This window comes from Asterias rubens, chromosome 11 (assembly GCF_902459465.1).
Source record: "Asterias rubens chromosome 11, eAstRub1.3, whole genome shotgun sequence".
NCBI lineage: Eukaryota > Metazoa > Echinodermata > Asteroidea > Forcipulatida > Asteriidae > Asterias > Asterias rubens.
Window position 1 is genome coordinate 10,968,906 of NC_047072.1, and position 22,126 is coordinate 10,991,031.

At 38.7% G+C, this 22,126-nt stretch overlaps 2 protein-coding genes across 10 annotated transcripts; one reads left to right on the forward strand and one right to left on the reverse strand.

The window, feature by feature from the left end:
- Positions 1-1,380: 1,380 nt before the first annotated feature.
- Positions 1,381-7,738, reverse strand: LOC117296980 (nuclear migration protein nudC-like). 3 transcript variants are annotated; one of them, XM_033780084.1, is made up of 9 exons: positions 7,628-7,738; positions 6,684-6,761; positions 6,005-6,223; positions 5,308-5,394; positions 4,841-4,951; positions 3,938-4,132; positions 3,404-3,487; positions 2,868-2,986; positions 1,381-2,060 (listed from the first exon to the last, which is right to left on the reverse strand). In XM_033780084.1, the coding sequence occupies exons 1-9, from the start codon at positions 7,703-7,705 to the stop codon at positions 2,009-2,011; spliced, it is 1,023 nt and encodes a 340-aa protein (XP_033635975.1). In that variant the 5' UTR covers positions 7,706-7,738; the 3' UTR covers positions 1,381-2,008. The 3 variants fall into 3 exon arrangements, with proteins under 3 accessions (XP_033635975.1, XP_033635978.1, XP_033635976.1); XM_033780087.1 differs by lacking the exon at positions 7,628-7,738 and adding an exon at positions 7,388-7,439; XM_033780085.1 differs by lacking the exon at positions 7,628-7,738 and adding an exon at positions 7,369-7,416.
- Positions 7,739-9,700: 1,962 nt separating this feature from the next.
- Positions 9,701-20,866, forward strand: LOC117296772 (ubiquitin carboxyl-terminal hydrolase 37-like). 7 transcript variants are annotated; one of them, XR_004519794.1, is made up of 8 exons: positions 9,701-9,783; positions 11,026-11,152; positions 12,237-12,456; positions 13,662-13,792; positions 14,843-15,173; positions 17,616-17,784; positions 19,304-19,412; positions 20,387-20,866. XR_004519794.1 is itself a non-coding variant. In XM_033779819.1 (5 exons), exons 1-4 carry the CDS (start codon positions 9,828-9,830, stop codon positions 13,745-13,747), a joined length of 447 nt encoding a protein of 148 aa, XP_033635710.1. In that variant the 5' UTR covers positions 9,823-9,827; the 3' UTR covers positions 13,748-13,792; positions 14,843-15,046. The 7 variants fall into 7 exon arrangements, 1 of the variants encoding a protein (XP_033635710.1); XR_004519795.1 differs by lacking the exon at positions 9,701-9,783 and adding an exon at positions 9,863-9,884; XR_004519796.1 differs by lacking the exon at positions 9,701-9,783 and adding an exon at positions 10,670-10,685.
- Positions 20,867-22,126: the final 1,260 nt, after the last annotated feature.

Here is a 22,126-nt window from a genome sequence, read left to right on the forward strand (position 1 = left end):
GTGGCTGCAGAGATTGGGAAGGTGGATCTCTCTATTGTTAAAGACACTAGACACTATTGGTAATTGTCAAACTACTCTTCACAGTTGGTGTATGCATAAAATAAACCTGTGAAAATTTGAGCTTGATTGGTCGTCGGAGTTGCGAAATAACTAGGAACGAAAAAAACACCCTTGTCACACAAAGTTCTGTGCTTTCAGATGCTTGATTTCGAGACTTTAAATTCTAAACTTGAGGTCTCAAAATCAAATTCGTGGAAAATTACTTCTTTCTCGAAAACTACGTCACTTGCAATGTTTTATACTATCAACCTCTCCCCATTACTTGTAATCAAGAAAGGTTTTATGATAATAATTTATCCGTCTCTCAACCAAAGCTTGCTTAGCAGATGAGTATACCTGTCCCCCTACCGAAACTTGCTTAGCAGATAAGTTTATTTGTCTCTCATCCAAAGCTTGCTTGTAGCAGATGAGTTTACCTGTCCGACTACCGAAACCTGCTTAGCAGATTAGTTTATCCGACTCTCAACCAAAGCTTGCTTAGCAGATGAGTTTACCTGTCCCCCTACCGAAACTTGCTTAGCAGATAAGTTTATTTGTCTCTCATCCAAAGCTTGCTTGTAGCAGATGAGTTTACCTGTCCGACTACCGAAACCTGCTTAGCAGATTAGTTTATCTGACTCTCAACCAAAGCTTGCTTAGCAGATGAGTTTACCTGTCCCCCTACCAAAACTTGCTAAGCAGATAAGTTTACCTGTCTCCCAACTAAAGCTTGCCTAGCAGATGACCTGACACTCGCCCATGTCTACATGCAGTGAGAGAGGGGGGGGGGGGTCGTACTACATACCCAAACAATTCATTGTCTTGGGATTCAGTCACAGATTTCCGTCCGTCGTGATTCAATCTAAAAGGATTTGGGTGTTGTACTAGTAGGCCTGGATTACTGGGCAACAGTTACTCCAAATTCCACAACTTTCACGGACAGAGGAAGTGCGGATCATGTTGTATACAAATTGTTCCTTGGCATTTTCTTTTTTCTTGTCTGGTTTTTATTTTATGGAAGGGTGAATGTACGAGGACATGTTAGTCTTCTATTGCGCACCACGCACATTCTTTTCTTTGATGCTGTGATGGAATGAAGAGTTTGACCAGTGTGGGGTATTCCGGTAAGGCTACCACGAGTGAAGCTGGGTATGGTCAGTCTTTTAAAGGGGGTGTGAGGGCGGCTGATTGAGGGGGGTCAGTGGTATGTACTTTTCATCTATCATTCAAAACCACAGTCATTGAATGGTCACACAGTAGAAGTTTATAAAATTGTTTTTATAACACAATATGCTTTCGTGCAACATTTGTTTTTATACAGAATGAGACTCTGAGACAGAATTATTTTGTAAACATAACATTTAATGTACGACTTGAGTATAAAATCCAGCATTTTGAGATTGTTTGTTGCAATAAAATCCCCTCGATTTTGAAACGCTTTGTATGAACTTTGGTACGAAGACAGCACAAATCAAACTCAACTTATTTTTAAACAAATCTTGATTACATTTGGTACCAAAAATTCTCATATGAAATGTACATGTATGTGAAGAATCTTGCCTGCCAGAGGAGGCCCTGGAATAAACAACATCACTTTCTCTGTAATCAACGTGACAAAGTCTATGATCCTTACGGACAAGATAAGTCACCGTTGTTAAGTGGTTAGACTGCAGGACTTGCAATCACAAGGTTGTGGGTTCGAAACCTCACAAGATAACCGCTCATTTCACAATGACTAGAATAAATATTGTCGTGTAGTTAATGAGTCACAATTTCTTGATTTGTGTACTTCATAGTCATAGAAGTTAACCCAATGTTTGTGAGAGAGATTGGCTGTTGCCAGCTTGGTGTTTATACCCCTTTAGTGGGAGTTTGCCAAGTTCCCTTGATGGGAATATCATTCAAACAAACAAACATAAATAAGTCGAACAATCCACTTCCACCCTCGGTGCCACAACTCCACAGAGGTTTAGTTGATCTTGGCATTGGAGAAGTCCATTTCAGGATGTTGCTTCATAAACCTGCAAGCAAAATCAAATCATATTTTGAGGTGAAAATATAATAAGAAATAGAATTCAGAGAGCAGCAGCTGATTATACGAAGCGCTAGGATTAATCCTCGAGTTAGGATGAGTAACTTATACTAACTTAGGATGGGTTCAATGTGTCCTTACAGGTGTGCGTACGAACTTAACTTGTCCTAAGTCCTAAGATTAATCTTAAGTTGAGAGAAGTTTGGTGAAATCGACGGCTGTATTCATTCAAGATGTGTAATTAAAATCTGTATTAAAAATTATTCATGTATGCGTCCTCATTTACTCTGTCTGTAATGTTTGTATGCCATGTACATTGTGTACTCATTTTGCTTTGTTCTAGTTAAGGGCAATCAGGTTGGTGTAGAGGTGTCTTGCCTGCCTTCCACTTTGGGACCCCGGTTCGAATCCCATCCGGGGCACTATGCGGATTGGGTTTTCAGTCCCTACTTGACTGCGTGGGATTTCCCTAGAATTACTCTATGGGGTTTTCCTCTCACATCTAGAGGGTGGAGAATGTTTATCCAGATCCAGATCATGTCATCATAATTAATGTGTATTTTGCTGTCCTGTCAGTTCTTGAGCTCGCCCTGTAATTTTGTTTTGCTTTGTTGTTTCTGTTTGGTTTTATGAGGTTGAATAAGTAATAATTATAATTCCGAATAGCTTGGTTGCTTTAAATGATTTGTATTATAATTACTACTCCTAGAACTATGAGAACTATGAGACCATAGCGGAACGAACCTCATAGTTCTAAGAGTATATTATTACTATCTAATTGATAAGAGAAACCTACTTTTGTAACATTTCTTGTTTTTTCTGCTCGTCTGAAGTGGGTAGTCCCATCTGTTTCTGTCGTTGGTCGAACATCATCTTCTCTACCATACCTCTGGTCTCTCCGTCCAAATCTGACAGCTGTAAACAATCACAAATAAATAAGTATCACTTGATACAAACCAACAATAATAGTCGTTTTTTTCTATAGCATTTACACACCCGAAGGGCGACTCAAAGCACTTTCAACATTGTTACCCCTGGTCACTGGGCGATTTTATTCACTCTTAAAACCATCTCAGCTCCCTGGGGGTATACAGCCTGTGTAACAAACATGTGCTAGCGCTACTAAGCTAAATCACCACAAGAACCATCTCTGCCCTCACAGGTACCTATTGACCCCTGGGTGGAGAGAAGTGAAGCTCCTTGCTCGGGGAACTAGGTGTCACCACACATTCATTTATACTTCATGTTTTTATGGATTTGATCTTGGCAATAAAACCACTGATTTTTTTAGTAAAAAAAAACCGGAGAAATCACATCCCGAAAATATTATACCTTTGAGTTTTCTGGGTTGACTTTCTTTGTGTTGATTTCAGGATCCGTGAGAACCACTCTACTCCACCACTCCATTTTATTGATCTGAACACAAGAAAAAAAAGAAACATACACTCTGTAAACTTATAACTTGTATTCATGAAGCGCCTTATTTATGTTTTGCAAGAAATTTTTTTTTTTAAGAAATTTTTTAAAAAGAAACACTTATTTAAAGGGAAGGTATACATTTTGGTAATCACTCTTAAAATTAATGGCAATGAAAACTATTGGTTACAGTGTTTGGTAGTATAAAGCATTTTAAGATGTGGTTATGTAAAAAGAAAACAGATGCTCCTAAATAATAGGAATGATTCTTCCTGCGGTGACAAATATTCATTCCGGATTTTCGCCAATATCTCAAAAAAACGACCTTTTTCAAATGAAATTTTCAGATGTTAGTTTTATTGTGTACATCTACATTTTGAAAGACTCCCAAAACCAGATGTATGCTTTGCCTTTAAAAGCTCTTGCATTTGTGCAAATACTTTCAAGTACCTTTTCGACGAACAGAACAACTCTCTTCTTGTCCTCGATGACCCAATTACTCTCCTCGACTTTCATCTCACTGAAGGTCTCACCGTCGATGATCGGGTCCTGACCTTTGATCCCGACCTTCAAATGCTTCCTGTCAATCACAACGGTCATGTCTTTGCCCTTGAGCGGGAACGAAACGTTGAATGGAATGTGGATCTGGGGATTCAACAAGGCAAAGGGAATCGTTAATTGTCAAGGGAATCTTTGATCCAGCACCATGCAATGAACCCAAGTCTCGTCACTTCTTGGGTGATGGGTCTTTTTCTTCTAGAACTCTCTAGCCTTCCATATAATCTTAGATCTGGTCTTTGTCTTTCTTTTTTGGTTTACTGTGGTGACGGGTCTTTTTGTTTAGCTGTGCCACGCATCTGGAACTGTCTACCACTTAATATTACATCTTGTCTTTGTACCACAAATGCAAATCTACTCTCAACTTATCTTATTTCACAGGTTTCAAGGGTTAATTTAGTTGTGTTTTTTTTCTTTCGTTTGAGTTTGGTCTACTGTGCCTTGAACTCCACCCAGCAGGGTGGATATGTGCGCATTACAAGTGTTATTTTTATATGACATGGATAGTAACTTTTATGCCCATGTATGTACTAGTAGATTTTTCATCTAGCGCCATGTGTAAGCTTGCCCACGACACGTATAATCCCTATCATGTTTATATTACATGTTTAAACACGGCTACGTGATTTCCTCGTCAACAATTAGAATGGACAAGCTGTCTGGGGTAGTTATGAATGACAAATTACATACATACACAGCCTGAGCAGTAGATCGGTTGGTGAACTCATTGGTAAATGCTGTGAAAAATTAATACTAACACTGAAATTTGACAATTGAATAATTGACGACACTTGCCTCGAGCTCTCCGAGTGTCTGGGTGAATCTGTAGTTAGGATAATCTCCTCCGTTGCCGTCGTTGGGTTTAATCTTATCCTTATCGGCTTCATCTTCTTCTTCTTCATCGTCCTAGGGGACGAAATGAAAACAAAGACGTAATAACTAAGTAAAATGCATGAATGAGATTTGTGAACAAGTGAAATTCCTTAAGTTGACTATTATAGACCTGGAACCTACAATGTTATAATTCAGGAGATTTACAGACTCTAGTGCAACATCAGAAGCACAAAACTACAGGTTTGGACACAATGTGGACTATTTCACCAAACCTTTGACAACTAATTTACTTCTTGCAATAATGTTTGAAGGCTTAGATATGAAATTAGGAAGAAAACTGAGAAATCATACGCCTGGTTGATCTTTGAAAGATTGAACAAATTAATTATTGGGGAGAGAAGGGAGGACAAACAGGAGAAGAACTTCACCTTCTTGGTTGACTTATCCCCATCTGCAGCAGTGGCGCCACTCTCCATGGCTGTTCCATTTGATTCTCCTACACCCTCTACATTCTCCTGTAAAAACAGAAAGTTCCTTCAGGTATACAGGAAATGCTTTAAACTGATTACTAGGACGAACTAAAAAATACATTTTTGGACAAATTTGCAGTGATATTTTGAAACCCCGTGTAACAACTGGTGACGACCAGGTTATATCGGAGATTTTTTGTACAACAATCATGGAAATGTTTAGAAACTGTACATTCAACCTAATAGGGAACAAGTTTCCATAATCAAGGAAATTTTCAATTTTGTTCATAAGAACATGGACAGATTAGTTTCTTTTTAGAGTGTTGGGCTCTAAATCCAATTAAGTCAAGCAAGGTGTTTACATTGTAGATATGGGGCCATCATTGCTGAAGTGCAATCTGGGTGAATTCTGTGCTGGGCAGCACAGTGTATTTTACCAAGAGTGCTGGGTGAAATTTGTTAGCTTTGGGGCAGGACTGCCAAGCACGGCCCACCGTTGGTACAACAATGTTCAGGAAACTTTGTGCAGAATCAGGGAAAGTTGTCAGCTTTGGATGATGACATCTGGTAATTGGGTCAATAGATCAAGTAAATGTTGACTGAGGTTCGATCTTTGCTATAAGCTAGTGAGAAGTTCTAAGCAAGGCAGCGCTACCTTCTCCATCTGTGCCTGAAGTCTCGTCGCTTCTTCATCCGTGATCTCTCTTATCTTGGGCTCCTCGTCCGGAACTTTCCTCTTCTTGGCCTCCTCCTCAGCTTTTCTCTTTGCCTCTCGTTCCTCTTTGGCCTTCTTGGCTGCCTGTGACTCCTCATCTCTCTTGCGTTTCTCATCCGCGGCTAGCTTGTTGTGTGTCTTGAATGCCTCAATGACAAGCTGGAAGGAGACAAATAGGACACATCGTTATTAGACACCACGTAATCAGGGTTTGTCCTTTTCAGTGACTAGTAGCCAACAGGACAAGTTGGCATTTTCGCTCACTGGTCTGTCAGCTTTTGCACCCATCCATAATTCATTTTACATTACAGGGGGTGTGTTTCAATAATCACAACCCCCCCCCCCCCCCAGCCTGGAATTTCATCTTTAAAAGGCTAGGCCATTTACATTTTGCAAAGAAGGGCACTTAAATTGGAAAATCTTTAAGTCAATGTGAAACTTTTGAAGGGGCACCAAGGCCAAGAGCGGGGGCAACGGAAGGCATGTCCTCTGTGGCCTACGTGTAATTCCAGACCTGTTCTCCCCACTCCATTGCAATGCAGCTCTTGAAGTTAGTTTATCTCCACCAAGTGAACAGGCCAGCTACTGAGCTGTTCGGAGGGGAACAAAATGCGAGTACCTTTTCTGCTTGTCCTTTTTGTGCGCCATGGTAAAAGTCGGTCTTCCTTCTCAAAAATGAGAAAAATGTGTTGATCATCTGCAAGAAAACAATTCACTTTGTTAAATATTTATAAGGAGATCATTACCTCAGTTACCTCAGTTAAACTCGGACCCTAACTTATTTGTAAACTCAAATTCTAGTCACCAGTCAATGGATGGGAGAAATGTAACCGATGCAAAGTGACACAGACTGGAATGACACTTTGTTGAGACTGTGTGACTGTGTCCGGAAAAGTGTCCGTTTATTGAATATCAAATAATATATAGTATCTAACCTCACAACACAATGAGATAGGGCCTATCCCTTTTTTTTTATAAAAGTGAGTGAAAAGTTATCCCTGTGTTCCTGCATGGTCCCTGTGACTCCTGAGTGTTCTCTTTTCTGATCTGATTCTGAATTATGACTGAGTCATGTAATTCTCATTTCATTTTTATCTATCAATCATTTAGTCACAGCTACCTCCATGGTCACAGTCAGATCAATGATTGATTCAACTGGACTCCTGAGAATAGATTAGAATAAATGGACTGTGTATTTTATTTGTAAAGAAATTATCTGATTTTGTCATTTGAAGCTTCCAATGACGAGTCTGACCATGGAGGAATAAGCACTTCTTATTCCTCCATAGTCTGCTGACGGATACCGGGTATTCGTTGACTCACTGATCCTATGCTAGAACTCTGTGGTTTCGTTCCCCTATCGTCTCCCGTTTTTTAACTGATCCGACCCGAGTCGAGGTGTCGAGTCGATGTCGTCGTAAATTCGTAGTCGTATTTCGTAACGTTATGACTCAGAACATGGACATGTGTTTCTACCGATAAAATGGTGGCAGTACACAGAAATATCTCCGAATCTTTTGTCACTAACACCCTGACATTATTTTACCACCCTTGAATACTTGCCTGTTGTACACCTCCCTCATGCTGCTGGGCCATCGCCATCAACATGCCGTCAAACTGTTCATCTCTGGAGTCCGCCATGTTTTTCGGTGGTTTTTCTGATGAGAAATAATTAAATTCAGACCACTAGAGGGCGGTATGTAGGGACACGAGATATGGTGGACACACTAAGCACTGTATGGTTTGTGTAAATCTGTCTGTATACACTCAAACCACACAGTGCACTCCTATAGTGGCCACCAAACCTCAAAAAGGCTAATTGTGGCACTGGGCTTTTTTACTTTTCATTCATGATGGGATTCATTTGAAAATCCTCACATGTATTGTCTCGGTTAGTATCCAAACCTGTGTTAATAATCCAGATGTTAATAATTCAATTAATCCAGTCTCTACTTGATCTCTTTTCTTGTCCTTTTATTTAGGTTTGTGGAAGGGTCTGGTCCCACGTGTCGTTATGATTGGTACCCTGACTGCTCTACAATGGTTCATCTATGACTCGGTTAAGGTGAACTTCCGTCTGCCCCGCCCACCACCACCAGAGAGCCTCAAGCAGAAGTTAGCTGCCAAATGGGTCAATTTAGAAATGCACATAAACCCAATTACATAAAAATAAATCAAATTTCTTTACAGGAATATTTAACTGGAAAAAAAACAAAGACAACCATTTCCATCGTTGTTGATATTTTGTTTTGGTTTGTGGGTTTTTAAAACTGAACTTCTCGTGAATACATCATTTAAAATAAAAACTTAAAAAACACATTGGTTTGATCTTACTCTATGGTTTGATTTGAGGAGGCATGTCGGCCATTCATTGCAACATGCTTCTGATCTGAATCCACCATGTCTGTGGGGAAACCAGTCATCTCGCCCCCAGCAAAGTCGCCCACAACAAAGTCGCCCCCAGCAAAGTCGCCCACTACAAAGTCGCCCACTACAAAGTCGCCCCCCAGCAAAGTCGCCCACCACAAAGTCGCCCCCTCACTTACAAAGTCGCCCCATGTCAAAGTCGCCCCTCACAAAGTCTCCCCCTGACAGAGTCGCCCCCCAACAAAGTCGCCCCCCGACACTGTCGCCCCCTAACAAAGTCGCCCAGTGCATGGTTGAGCGACGTACACAAAAGTGAGGGCGCTTTCGAATAGTTTGAAACAATTATTAGCACTGGGGGGCCCACTCTCTGACAATGAACACCAGAGCTTGAGTTCGGTGCACTATACTGCTCAGCCATGATACTTCTAAATCAATGTTAAAAGTGGTCGCAATTTCATAAAGCTGTTAAGCAGAAAATACTGCTTAGCAAGTTTATTTGATGAGCAAAAATTGAGTGGGGCGTCAGTTGCAACAATCCTAACTTGATTGAATTTTGGCTGGTACCCAATTTCTGCTGAGCAAGATTGGTCTGTGCTAAGCATATTTTTGTGCTAACAGTAACAGGCTTTATGAAATGTTGCCCAGGTCTTATTGGTTCCATTTGGACACCCTGATGTTTATTAGTTAGCACATTTCCGCCGTGTCCCCCTCCCCCTCCCACTAGATGGTATTGTTCTGCTTAATATGGGACATACAAGACAACAAATCAAATAATAATGCTGCATTTGCCAGCGTTCGACCTTAACGCAGGTCCGTTGGCCAAATGCCAGTAGAAATCGCGGCGGACCAGCTGAAACACCTTGCCAACTGGTCCGGCTGACCAGTCAAAAATGTCGGCAGCGGTACTACAGAACTATGACTATTTTTTTTACTATTTTCAGGCTCGAATAAAACGTAAAAACATTCACTCAAGGAGTCAAGGTTTGGGTAAAACGTAATAAAAATTACTCGAAGTGCCGCTGAACGCTGGCAGACTTCCGACGATCACACGCATATACACAGCGCAAAATCCCATCATGCAACGCAAAGGCTTGTAGTCTTCGCATTAGTTCACGTGTGGCAGAAAGCGTAAGAAATACTACACGCTAAAGGGCGTTTCAGAATATTCGATAGCGTGGGAATAGACGCCCTCTATTGGTGAAAGTACGCGATAGCTTACAAAACTAGCTTCAATCGCCTTGACAGAAGACCACAAAGCAAAACATATTCTGTCAGCAGCATGGTCGTCAATGGAGCAGATTTGCGTGTGGGAATAAAAGAGTCTAGCGTGTTTACGAAAAACGAGCGAGACGGTGAGGCTTCATTCAACAAAAATTACCAAGTTAGGATACTCTGGATGAGCAAAAAGGAGTATTTAATTGTGTTTAGTAAAGTTCTTCCGTCCTGATTTTGGGTAATTTTGTTGGGCGATCTTGTTTATTGTTCCAATCCATTGTTTTTTTTTTGGTCACATAATGCGCGGTTGTTTGGGGTTTTTTGCGGGTTGATTTCAAGAAAGACCTGGGTTCTAGAATGCAATCATGTGTTAAACAAAGGCGCAGCTGTTTTTGCTGCTTTTAAAAATGTTTTTTAAATGAACATTTTGTTCACAAAACAGACGCCGGCACCGACCATTCCATACACATAATTGAAAAAAAATACTGTCTAACTAGTATGCTTCATCATGGATGTTGCAACTTTTTTGATGTTTACTTTTTGTTGGGGGTTTTTCTGGACGAAAGTGGGAAGATTTTGGGAACTTCGGTACGATGTATTATGTTTATGAATACTTATTAAACTACAATAATAGGCAATGTTTATACATGATAAAATAACTCGAGCGATCGCACGTAACCCTCCCCCACAGTAGATTTGAAGGCAGTACATAAAAAGTTAATGATATTTTAACAGTCGGTTTTAAAGTGTTTTTGGGTGTTTTTTTTATAGTAAAAACACTATTTTTTTTTCTTCATAAAAAGTTCTTCTTACTTAGGAATACTTTTATGTAGAGTGCTTACAATAAACTGTGGACTAAAAAAAACTACTTAAATAAAGACATTTTAAATTTTGCTCTGACAAATAATTTGACCTGTTTTTAAATTAATTTTAATAACATTGTTATTACATTTTTAAGGATAAAATACTCTAACATTAATGAGCCCTCTTACGAACACAATAACTTGGTACACATAAATAAAGTATGGCTTCCAGTGCAGTTAAGTTTACGTTGCAATTCATGTTGAATTTTGAAATAGCGACGATCGGAAATCGAGCAGTTGGTATACAACAGTATACTATTAGTTAAAAAAAAAATAACATAAACAAATTGATGGACCAGTCAAAAACCTGGCGGACCAGTGAAAAATCAAGCCAACTGGTCCTGCTGGCCAGTTGAAAAAAAAGTTGAGGGCAACCCCTGTTTGCTCTGCAAAGCAGTTAACACGGACAGTTTTGTGAAAAGTTTTGTGACTGTTATGAATCTCCCTGTCAAAATTCTTTTGTTTTAGGTGTTGTGATCTTGCTCATAAGTATTGATATATCGATTACTGTTACAGGGCCTTAGCTCAATTGCTATGCGCCAAGCAGAGCAATCACTCAGCGGAGAGCATTGGGGTGTATCTACGTAAAGTGAAGCAAGCTATCTCCACAACGGCAGCTCGATTCTCTGGATTTATGCAACACGTAAGTTATCAAATCTGCATTATGTTAATGGTGCTGCTTCAGAGAAAATCAAGCTGACCTGGGTTATTGTACAATCAATCAATCAATCAATCAATCAGCCAATCATTCAATCAATCAATCAATCAATCAAATCAATCAATCAAGCTCTATCAGGTTCCACTCACTTTGTATAATCCAGATTAGCCGGCAAGGTTATTGAAGAGCAGATATAGTCCAACCTTGTCCATTTTTTATTAATAAGGTATATGAATTCCACTCCCACTTGTATTGTTTTTTTGTAAAGGTTGCTTATGAACGGCTAATATTAAAGAGCCATTAATATTGCTGAGTATTACATTGTTTCTTGCTAGAGTGTTGTTAATATCTCAGAGTACATTTGGTTGCCGGAGTGTCGATACGAATATCAGAGTACAACACCTTTTCGCAAATACTGGGGTGCGTGCGTAAAGCTTGGAATTAGGTGCATAGTGGTCTAGCTGGTGATCAAATTTTATCCATATCTATCCCACAATGCACCTCATTCAACAGTCTGCGCTTCCGCAGTGGTATTTGCGAAATGCATCTTGCCATATTGTTGTTAAATGAGCAGTGGTGCCATACTTAACTGCCTCAAAACTTCTGCGTGACAATAGAATATTGTCAAAAGGAAATGCACTACAACAAAGTAATCCAACTAACTCTTAAAGGCAGTGGACACTATTGGTAATTACTCCAAATAATTATCAGCATATAACCTCACTTGCTAAAGAGTAATGGGGAGAGGTTGATAGTATAAAACATTGTGAGGAACGGCTCCCTTTGAAGTGACGTAGTTTTCGAGGAAAGAAGTAATTTTCCACGAATTTGATTTCGAGACCTCAAGTTTAGAATTTGAGGTCTTGAAATCAAGCATCTGAAAGCACACAACTACGTATGGCAGGGGTGTTTTGTTCTTTCATAGTTATCTCGCAACTCCGACGACCAATCAAGCTCAAATTTTCGCAGGTTTGTTATTTTATCCATATGTTGAGATACACCAAGTGAGAAGACTGGTCTTTGACAATTACCAATAGTGTCCATTGTCTTTAAACCTCTGCATTTCTAGGATGCGCAAGAGTTCCTCTGTCAGTGCCTGGATCAACTCAAAGACGACACCGAAAGGGCCAACAAGAGGGCGCTAAACTCCCCCTTGGACGAGACCCCAGGGACGGATGATGATAAAATTAAACTGAGGTTTCGCTATCCGCACGACTGCCCGATTGTCAAGAACTTTGAATTTGAAGTCATGCACTCTACGATCTCTCGCTGGACATGCCCAGAAGGAGGTTTGGCAATTATTTTTTCTCTCTTGAGAATACTCTTTTTTTTTTTTACTTTCGGCTCTGGCTCAACAAAGTTCTAAAATATTTTTTCCGTTTTGTATTCCTCCCCGTTTTGTGGCCACATAATATTCAGTTGGGAGGGTTCTGATTTTATGCTATGATATTATTCTAGAACTCTTGTATATAAGATACTCTCGTATCTTGTATATAAACCTTTATTTTATTCCTGAGACGATGTGATTTGTTGGGCTGCTTCTAGTGCGGGTGTTGTGCTGACATTTGTTTCCTTTAGTCTTTAAGTGACTGTTTTATTGTGTCCTGTATTGTGCATTGTATTTTTATAATTGTGTGCTATGTTACTGGAGTGTTAAAAACAGTACAGGAGATCTTGTTAATGTCATAATGTATTCCCTAATTTTGAACGATATATTGTGTATTTTGAATGTCTTTTTAAGCACGAGATCCAAGGCAATATCTATTGTAATCTGTACATGTATTGAGAATGTTCTCCTTTTTGGATTACTTTCGGCTCTTCCTCAAAGTTCTCAAATGTCAGAATTTTTTTCCCCACATGACAAGGTAGACTGGACTTCACTCAGACTCGACTGCACCTCAATAATTCTGTGTTAGCGAATGCATTTATATATCTTATATATCACTTTTTCTATAATTTTTAATTGTTAATGACTAATGTTTTATCTTTAAATTATTCTAATATACATCATAAACTCTTGATGTCACTTTTTGTAAACTTAATAATTGTTACCGGACTTGTTTGTATTTTAATAAAACCAAAAGGAAACAAAAATAATGTGATTTTTGGAGAAGTTTCCTTCTCTATAAAAGTAAATTCATTGCCATACTTTTTCAATTTTAAAATGTTACTTGTCACAATTCAATATTTGTATCAATTGTTTTAAACTTTTCCATATTTCAGTATTTCTAACGCTATCGGGTCGATCCAGGTTGAGGTATAATGCCGTGTCCAAATTGGCGACTTTGGCTACAGCTACGGCTAGATCAGCGCGTCTGTCAGTGTTGAAGAATGGCCGTAGCTGTAGCCGAAGTCGCCAATTCGAACGTGGCCTAACTTAGAGAGGTTTGCGGTGACAACATGTGAATATCTCTATGTGACTAGTGTTGGTTCCGAAAAGAACCGGTGGTTAGGGACTCCTATTAATGATTGTTATAATTTGTCCATGTTTCAGTCATTCTAACCCGATTGGGTCGATCCAGACGGCGCTGGAGCAGTTCTTCAGAGAGGAGGGTTATAGTATGCCTGCGGAGAATGTGACTGCAAGCAGGCTATAGTCACGCATAAGTTCACTAAGCTACCAAGGTAATAGAAGTTTTTGTTGGGATGTGTTTTTTGTGATGCTGTATTGGAAGCTGTTTGTTGCTGTTTTCTTAACAACTAGGCAGTGCATTCAGCTGAACTTTTACATGTGACTTATAATGTATATTTCTTTATAATTTTGCCTATAAATCAGCATTTAATGGACAAAACCCAAATGAGTGCCAGTGTCTTTAAAGATTGATAATATTGAAGAATTATTTATTTTTGTCATTTACAAAATATTGTTTTTATATTGGGTTATAGTAGCCCTATTTTGTACCTAGATTGAGGATTTATGTATATATATGTCTTGCCTTTTTAAATACCTTTGTTCATTGGTGTTTGTGCATGTTTTTTCATGCCCTGATGTCCATCTGTGTACTGTTTTTTTTTCACCAACTGTTACCACTGTGCAATTATCCTAGTATAATCCTAGGTAATCGAAGTAACAGAACAGCAAACCCTGTTTTTTTTTCCTTCATTTTCCTCCTTGCTGAGAATTTCATGTTGTCAATAGTAATGATAAATTGGTATAAGAGTTGTCTTCAGAAAACCTTTTTCAATTTATCATCAATTGCAAAGCTTTTGATGGCAAATTGGTCCAATGGTGCTCAATCAAAGGTAGTGCTGTCTTTCATTTTCACTTTTTTTTCTAAAGAATTGATAAATTTGTCTTCGTAAACCTGTTTAAATTCATCATTGTCACTTACAAAGCTTTCGAATGCAAATTGGTCCAATGGTTTTCAATCAGACATGTTATGTCTTTCATTCTCGCCTTTCCAAAAACCGCAACCTTACAAGCGGACACTGAAGATCGCATAAACTATGTCTCGAGTCATTCTTAATTTCTGCAACCGTTATAAATTATAAGTGGTGACTGATTGTTTTCCAATAAATCGCAGAGCAAACCAATCAGCTTACAGAAAACATTTTCCCAACATGTATTCTCCTGTCCTTGTTTGATTATTTGATCATTCATCACCTCTGTCCGACCTGTCAAACCAAATGAGTTTTCTGGACTTGATAGTGGGGCAATTTATCTTGTTCTTTCAGGGTAATTATCATTCATCTTAAGCGCTACAAATTTGACGCCTGACGCCTTCCAGTACTCCAAGCTCCGTCGCCGCATCCTCATACCCAGGTACTTGTCCGTCCACTACCACTGCACCAAGGAAACCCAGAGTCCAACCTCTCTCCCAAAGTCATTAGTCAACGGGACGTCATCTCCAAGGCCACAACAACTCAATGCCGAGAGAACTCGAAGGTTGTCCCTCACAGCCCCGTCGACGAGGGAATCTAATTGGTCTGCAAGGAGCGAGTCGTTTAAGCCCTCGCGCTTCAGTTTTGCGCCCTCAAGGAAGAGGCTGAACTATGACGACAACAGGTACTTAAATATTTTCTCATCATCGATGTGATTTCATGTCACTCAATAACTATTTATCTACCAGCCTAATCAAGTCAATGAGGTTAGGTTGGGTTTTTGTTTTTGGTGTTGCCATGCAAAGTTCAGAATGTAACTTTTGCACTGACCGTATGCGAAGCGTGATACATTGACACTCACAATACTCAGAGTGCAATATGAAAACTGTGATTGGGTTATCGCCTGATATCACACTCTGGTTTGATTGGATTATTAGTGCATACTGGAAGGTAATATAGTAGAAACAATAATACATGGCACCCTGAACTAAGATATTGACAAAATGGAGAGCCCGCCAACACAGGGTTAGCAGGCCTGTATGCTTTGTTTGTGAAAGGGCACCGGAACCAAGGCATTTTTCCCTTGGTAATGGTGCACCTTATGTGGAAATTGTAAATTACTGGAGCATTTCAAAGGCAATGACCAGAGGGGCAATCACCCTCGTTACCTTTCGTGAAGTATAAGGCCTTGAGTGCTGGCACGTTAATTTGGAGTTCGTTGGTTCAAATCCTGCTCCCGGAATCATTAAAAAATTTACCTGATCGGTTTCCCTTGTGGTTTATTATTTGATATTATACATGTACATTACAAGACTTAAAATTGTGGTTTTAATTGATCGTTGTTCATATTGTATACTTTTGTTTGAATATTGTTGAACGTTGATAAGGCATTAATTTATGTACATGTAAAATGCCTGTCACATGTCATTTGATTTCTTGTTTATGAAATGTTTCTTATTTTGGTTTGTAAATTTATAAACATATTTTTCCCTCAATACTATTTAAATGGATGTTTTTATCTGTCACCCTCATATTGAAACATGTATGCATTTTTCATTCATTGTTATCTTCCAGATGATTTTTTGTAATTCAAAACCCATTGCAGACTAAGTTTTGTTTGTTTTTATCTGTCACCCTCATATTGAAACATGTATGCATTTTTCATTCATTGTTATCTTCCAGATGATTTTTATAATTCAAAACCCATTGCAGACTTGTTATATGTTTAAGTTTTGTCCTTTCAGATGACTTCCTCTTTTTGGGTTTTGATTTTCCTCCTTTTTATTTCACTTTCTGTGTACAAAAGTACAGGAATATTATCTTTTCTTCTGTTTTTCTTGCCTGGTTTTCTCTTTTCCTTATTTTTGTCATGGATAGTTAATACTAACATGCCTGGGGTTGATTTCACAAAGAGTTAGGACTCGTCTTATCTCGAGTTAGTACGAAACTCGTCCTAACTTAGGATAAATGTAAAGGTCTGCATGCTACAGTGCAGGTTTGGGACTCGTCCTAAGTCCTAGGATTAGTCTTAAGTTAGGAAGTGTTTTGTGAAATCGACGGTTGGTATGTCTTGTGCCTCTTTATCAATGTTGTTTTGAGACTCGTATACGTAGTTTGCTTTCTATTGTAACAATTGCTTTGTGTATATTTGTTTATTGTTTTATGTTTTGAGTTGCGCAAATGTTGCCATATAAATGTCTCGTATTATTATTGATACTATAGTTTGGGTGTATTAGCTCATCAATTAGATTAGAATAGGAGCTTTTACATCATTATCCCCCAATTAGGCCTAGTTAGAGTGTAAGGTTAGACGTCTTATTACATTGATACCACTGCTTATTAAGTTTTCTTCACTTTTAATACCTTTATACTATATCCGATTTTTGTTTTTGGCCTGTGGTGTCACTGTTGGTGAATTTATTGCCGCTTTGTAAATGATAAATAGGTTAAATATGTATATAGATTGCCAAAAATTTCAACTAATTTTAGTAATGAAAATGAGTATTTGACCCACTGCATCATTGTCATTTAAGGCTGCTGATTGCAGCATTTGCCATTATGGGAGTAAAATTGCATATGAATTTTATGGTAGGCATTTAAAAATCTGTTTAATGGATTGAGTGTCACCTAATATGTTCACTAACTGCACAATCATGGAAGAATTCATTGTACAACACTCTCAAAATGACGCAACAAAGATTTTCCTGATCATCCAATTTAAGTTCTGGTGGTTAGGTCATCGGAGTGTGTATTCAAATTCCGGTCAGGACACTATAAGTGGGTACCAGCTAGGGTACAGGTTGATACTGTGTATGAAAAGCCCTTGGAGCATAGGGTTGCCCAGGTTGTATACTCCCAAGGGAGCTGAGACAGATTAAAAGAATGTTATGGCCAATTGACCAATGCAATAATGTAAAGCGCCTTGAGAGGGTTATTGTGAAATGTGCTCTATATAAGAACTAACTACAAATATTATTATGACATCATGTCGTTTGGGTCAATAAGTTGTTTTATCATGTGTTGTATTCTTTATTTATTTTACTTATCAAATAATAAACCTCAAGGTAAACAGACTGGGCATTTTTTTCTTTGCTCAATCCCAATATTTTTTTTGTTTTACTGGTAGGAATCCTTGAGAAGATGACACTCTGAGATGTGCAGGAAGATGTGTGGGGAGGCAGCCCACCAGCAAGGCCTCACCTGAAATGGCTGCTGAAGAGACACGCGTACATAAAGTGCCATAGAAGCTTTACTGAAATTAGTGAAATATGCCATCATCCTGCAATACACACATGGTAAGTTGCAGTCAAGTTTGTTGTTATTCTATCTTTAAATAAATTAGCTTACGACAGGGCCCAATTTTATGGCTCTGCTTACCGTAAGGACAGAATCAAGGTTACGGAGGTTACGACACGCGTATTTCACGGGTTAGCGGTGAATTTTGGCTTCTGCGCGTGCGTACTCCCTGTTACTAGGCATTCTACACTTACAAGGCTAGGGCAGAAACTCGGCGCTTGCTCGTAAGCAGAGATTCGTGATCGTTAGCACAGAATTCTGCAGTAAGTAGAGCCATGAAATTTGGCCCAGTACCGCTAACAACAAAGTTTTACTGAACTCCTGTATTTGAGATTTGCGTCCAGAATTAAAACAGTTTTCATTTTAATGATTTTGTTGTGGCATGTTATGGCCACGTTTCTGCGACTGCCTACTTTATGGTGTGTGCCAACCAATAATGTCTGTAGGTATGCATGAATATATTCAGGGTGTTTCATTGTCACCAATTGAATGATTTCACTGTTTTTCTTTATCAGAATGCCTCGTGCGATCATAACCCCAGCGGTGCGTTTTGGCGGTTGTAACCAATAATTTTTTTGGTTGAATTAGCCAACGGTTAATCACAGGCCAATAATCAAAATTTGTATTGGTTACTGTCGCCAAAACACACCTCTTGAAGTGTAACTTTGAAATATCCTATATTGCTTTTTTAAGTTAATCCTGTGATTGATCCATCTTATGGTGAAGACTATACAGAGCGTACTGTAAAAAGATGCATCAAGATAGAGCTACTGGTCCCCTCTCAATGTTTTTTGATCTTGCGGAATGCTAATTGCATACAGTTTTAGGTCATCATATAAAAGCATGATTCATTTGAAATGTTTTGCATCGAAACACAGGCAATTTGACACCCATGTACTTTAAACATAAATGTGTTTAATAAATGGATTAAAGGAGCACGTTGCCTTGGATCGGTCGAGCTGGTTTTTGAAAAGTGTTGTAACCGTTTGTTATAAAATGCATTGATCAGAAAGATGTTTTAAAATTAGAATATAATGATCCACACAAAGTTGCCTCGAAATTTCGTAGTTTTCTTAAGACCTTGTGGACAAACATCATCGGCCATTTATGGGAGTCAAATTTTGGACTCCCATAAATGGCCGACCGTGTAAGTTCACAAAGTAAAAGGAAAACCATGCAACTTCGACGCAAATATGTGTGGATCATTGTATTCTAATTTTATAACATCTTTCCAACAATATGCATTTTATAACAATGGTTACAAACGCTTTTTATAGACCCACTCGTCCGATCCAAGGCAACGTGTTCCTTTAATGTGACAGCACTCTATACCAACTGAGCTATCTAGACCTATGTCGGTGTCCCTATTTTGTACATACATCGTTTTAAACTGTCGTGTAGCCAGGGATCATATATGACACAGTTGGTAGAAATGTCTACACGTTAATCTGGAGGTGGTTAGTTCGAGTCCCACTCTAGTCAATTTTGTTTTTCAACCCAAAATTGTTTTCTTTACAGGTCTAAAAGAGAAATGACAAGACAAGCACATAAGAAAATGAGATGATGGAAAACCTCTTTAGTTGTTTGTGTTCTGCTCAGATGTTGCCTAGCGACAAGGGATGCTCAGGTAATACTGCTCAGAATTATTATCACAACAAATCCTTATGTAAAAGATAAATCGAACATTGAAAGGGGCAGCAGTGTAGACCGACTCATGAGCAGGCCTGGAATTTCATGTTGGAAGGGCAAGGTCATTTGCATTTTGCAAAGGGCACTTCAGTGGGAAACTTTTGAAGGCACCAAGGCCAATACATGGGGCAATGGAGATCGATGGTCTCCGTAGCAAGCATGTTATTCCAGGCCTGAGTGCAGATGCTATAGGGAAGGTATTTTGATGGTGTTTATATAAAACCTTTGATCAAAGTTAATTGCATCAGAACAACCATGTCAAATCTGCATGTAGATCCTGAAAATATTACGAAAGTGCCCCATGCGAAAACTGTGCAATTTGGTCCATACATTCTCGTTATTTTAACCATGTCTGATGGTGTATACAAAAAAAAGTAAAATCTTATTCAAACTAGCTTATGTTGGCCAACTTACAAACGCCCGGAACAACTCAGAGTATCCATTTTTTTTATGGTCAGTTGGCCATATTATTTGAACCGGGAAATCTATTGTGCTGCATGCACAGGCTAGGCAGGCACCTATACCATGCGATGCTTTGAATCCCTCATGAAAAAATATGGAGGGTACTTTAATCTCCCTTTCTGGGGGATATTGTGTAATTCCGGATTCCAGACCTTTTGTCCTTAATTTACAAATGATGGAGCAGGTTGCCATCACTGTATTTGGCTCAATGAGAGGTTGTCCGAATGGTAAATTATTAGTATTAGATTATCACCCTTAGCCTTGGCCAAGGTTTTGCGATTAAGAGTGAACTCATACCTTTTTTTTAAAACACAAAACAGAAGTAAGTTCATTATGTTTCCATAATAAAGCTGAGGGGGTGGAAAGTCTTGATTACCTACAGAGGTGAGGTAACCAATAATTATTTCTACTAGTTATTTGTTTTTCTTTGATTTTTTTATTATCTTGCAGTACTTTGATAACATCTTCTCCACATTGGGAGAGATTGAAAGAGAACAGGTGATGAGGAGGGTGACTCCAGGAATGCGGCCCCATTACAATGTGAGCATGAGGCGACCACGGACACATGTTTATGCCAGACTGCAACACTGTACTAATGAAACTCAATGCATGCATCAAGGACATTCACCAAAGAGCCACTGCAAACAAAATGATGCTTAATGCTGCAAAGCATTGGTTCTTCATTTTACATCAAGATTTTCACAACAGCCACTTCCAGTCATTTCCATCACGGTTGGTGATGTGAAACCACTCAACGAAAGCCAGAAATCTCTGTGCAGTCATGGATGAGCATCTACATGTATCACCGAAGGCCCATGTCTCTACCCTATATGCCGCTCTTAAATTACTGTCATCCAAAGATGTTTTAAATTTAGAAAATAATGATCCACACAAATACACCTGGAAATTGTTTAGTTTTCCTTGGCCGTCTTGAACTAACATGATCTGCCATTTTGTTGAAGCAGTAGTTTGACTCCCCAAAATGGCAGACCATCATAGTTCACAAAGTATTTGGAAAACCTCACAGTTTTTAGGATCACTTCTTCCCTGACATGTAAAAAATTCCATGATTAAATTTTGAATAGTCTACCAACTAGTAGTTTCAAAACTAGCTAAACTTAAAATGTGGTTTTCTCGAAAAAGACAAATTTTGCTGCTTTTTTGGCCCTTCGTGAAATTGCTGACAATATGATTGAAATTAGAAAATAATTTTCCACAAAAATATACCTGGAAATCGTTTGTATTTTCTTGTAACCCTCTTGAACTATAACACAACCTGCCATTTTTGTTGAAGCAAATTCATGACTCCTCAAAATGGCAGACTATTTTAGTGCACAGTATAAGTATTATGGAATTTTTGACTCCACAAAACACAAAGTAAAAGGAAAACCACACAGTTTTGAGGCACCTTGGTGTTGATAATTACACACAAATCTAAAAGCAATGTGTCTCTTGAAGAAGGTTTTGATGACTATGTGATTGAAATTGTTGAAATTTGAGATGTGATGAATTTTCAACAAGGTTTGATAAAAAGTACCGAGTACGACTTTTTATTGTTGAATTATCCCACATGCCTAAAGGGGACACGTCGCTTTCGAGTTGGGTGTTACTGTTTTGGGCTTTAGAAATTGCTTGCTGTGAAATGGATATGGTTGAAAATATGTTTTAAAATAAATAAATAAATGATCCACACAGATAAACATGTACCTGGAAATTGTTTGGTTTTCTTTTTATACTCTCTTTAAGTAACATAGTCTGTCATTCTGTTGAAGCAAATTATGGACTCCTAAAAATGGCGGACTATTTTAGTTCACAAAGTAAAAAGAATTTTTGACTCCACAAAACACAAAGTATAAGGAAAACCACACAGATTTGAGGCACCTTTTAGTGTTGATAATTATACACTACTTCCAAAACATGTTTCCAACCAAGGCCCTATTTCATAAAGCTGTTAGGCATGCAGAAAACACCTCTTGACAAATTTATTTGCTATGTTATTTTGGGTGGAAACCTGTTTCTGTTAAGCAATACTTTTCTGTGCTGAGCAGGTTGTTTTGCTTTTATGCTTTATTTAACTGGGCCCATTTCATATCATACATGTGGGCAATTCCACGATAATGGACCAAAGGGATAACTTTGTAAGACAGGCATCTTTTTTTGTTAACCACAATCCTCATCTGCTTCTGAATG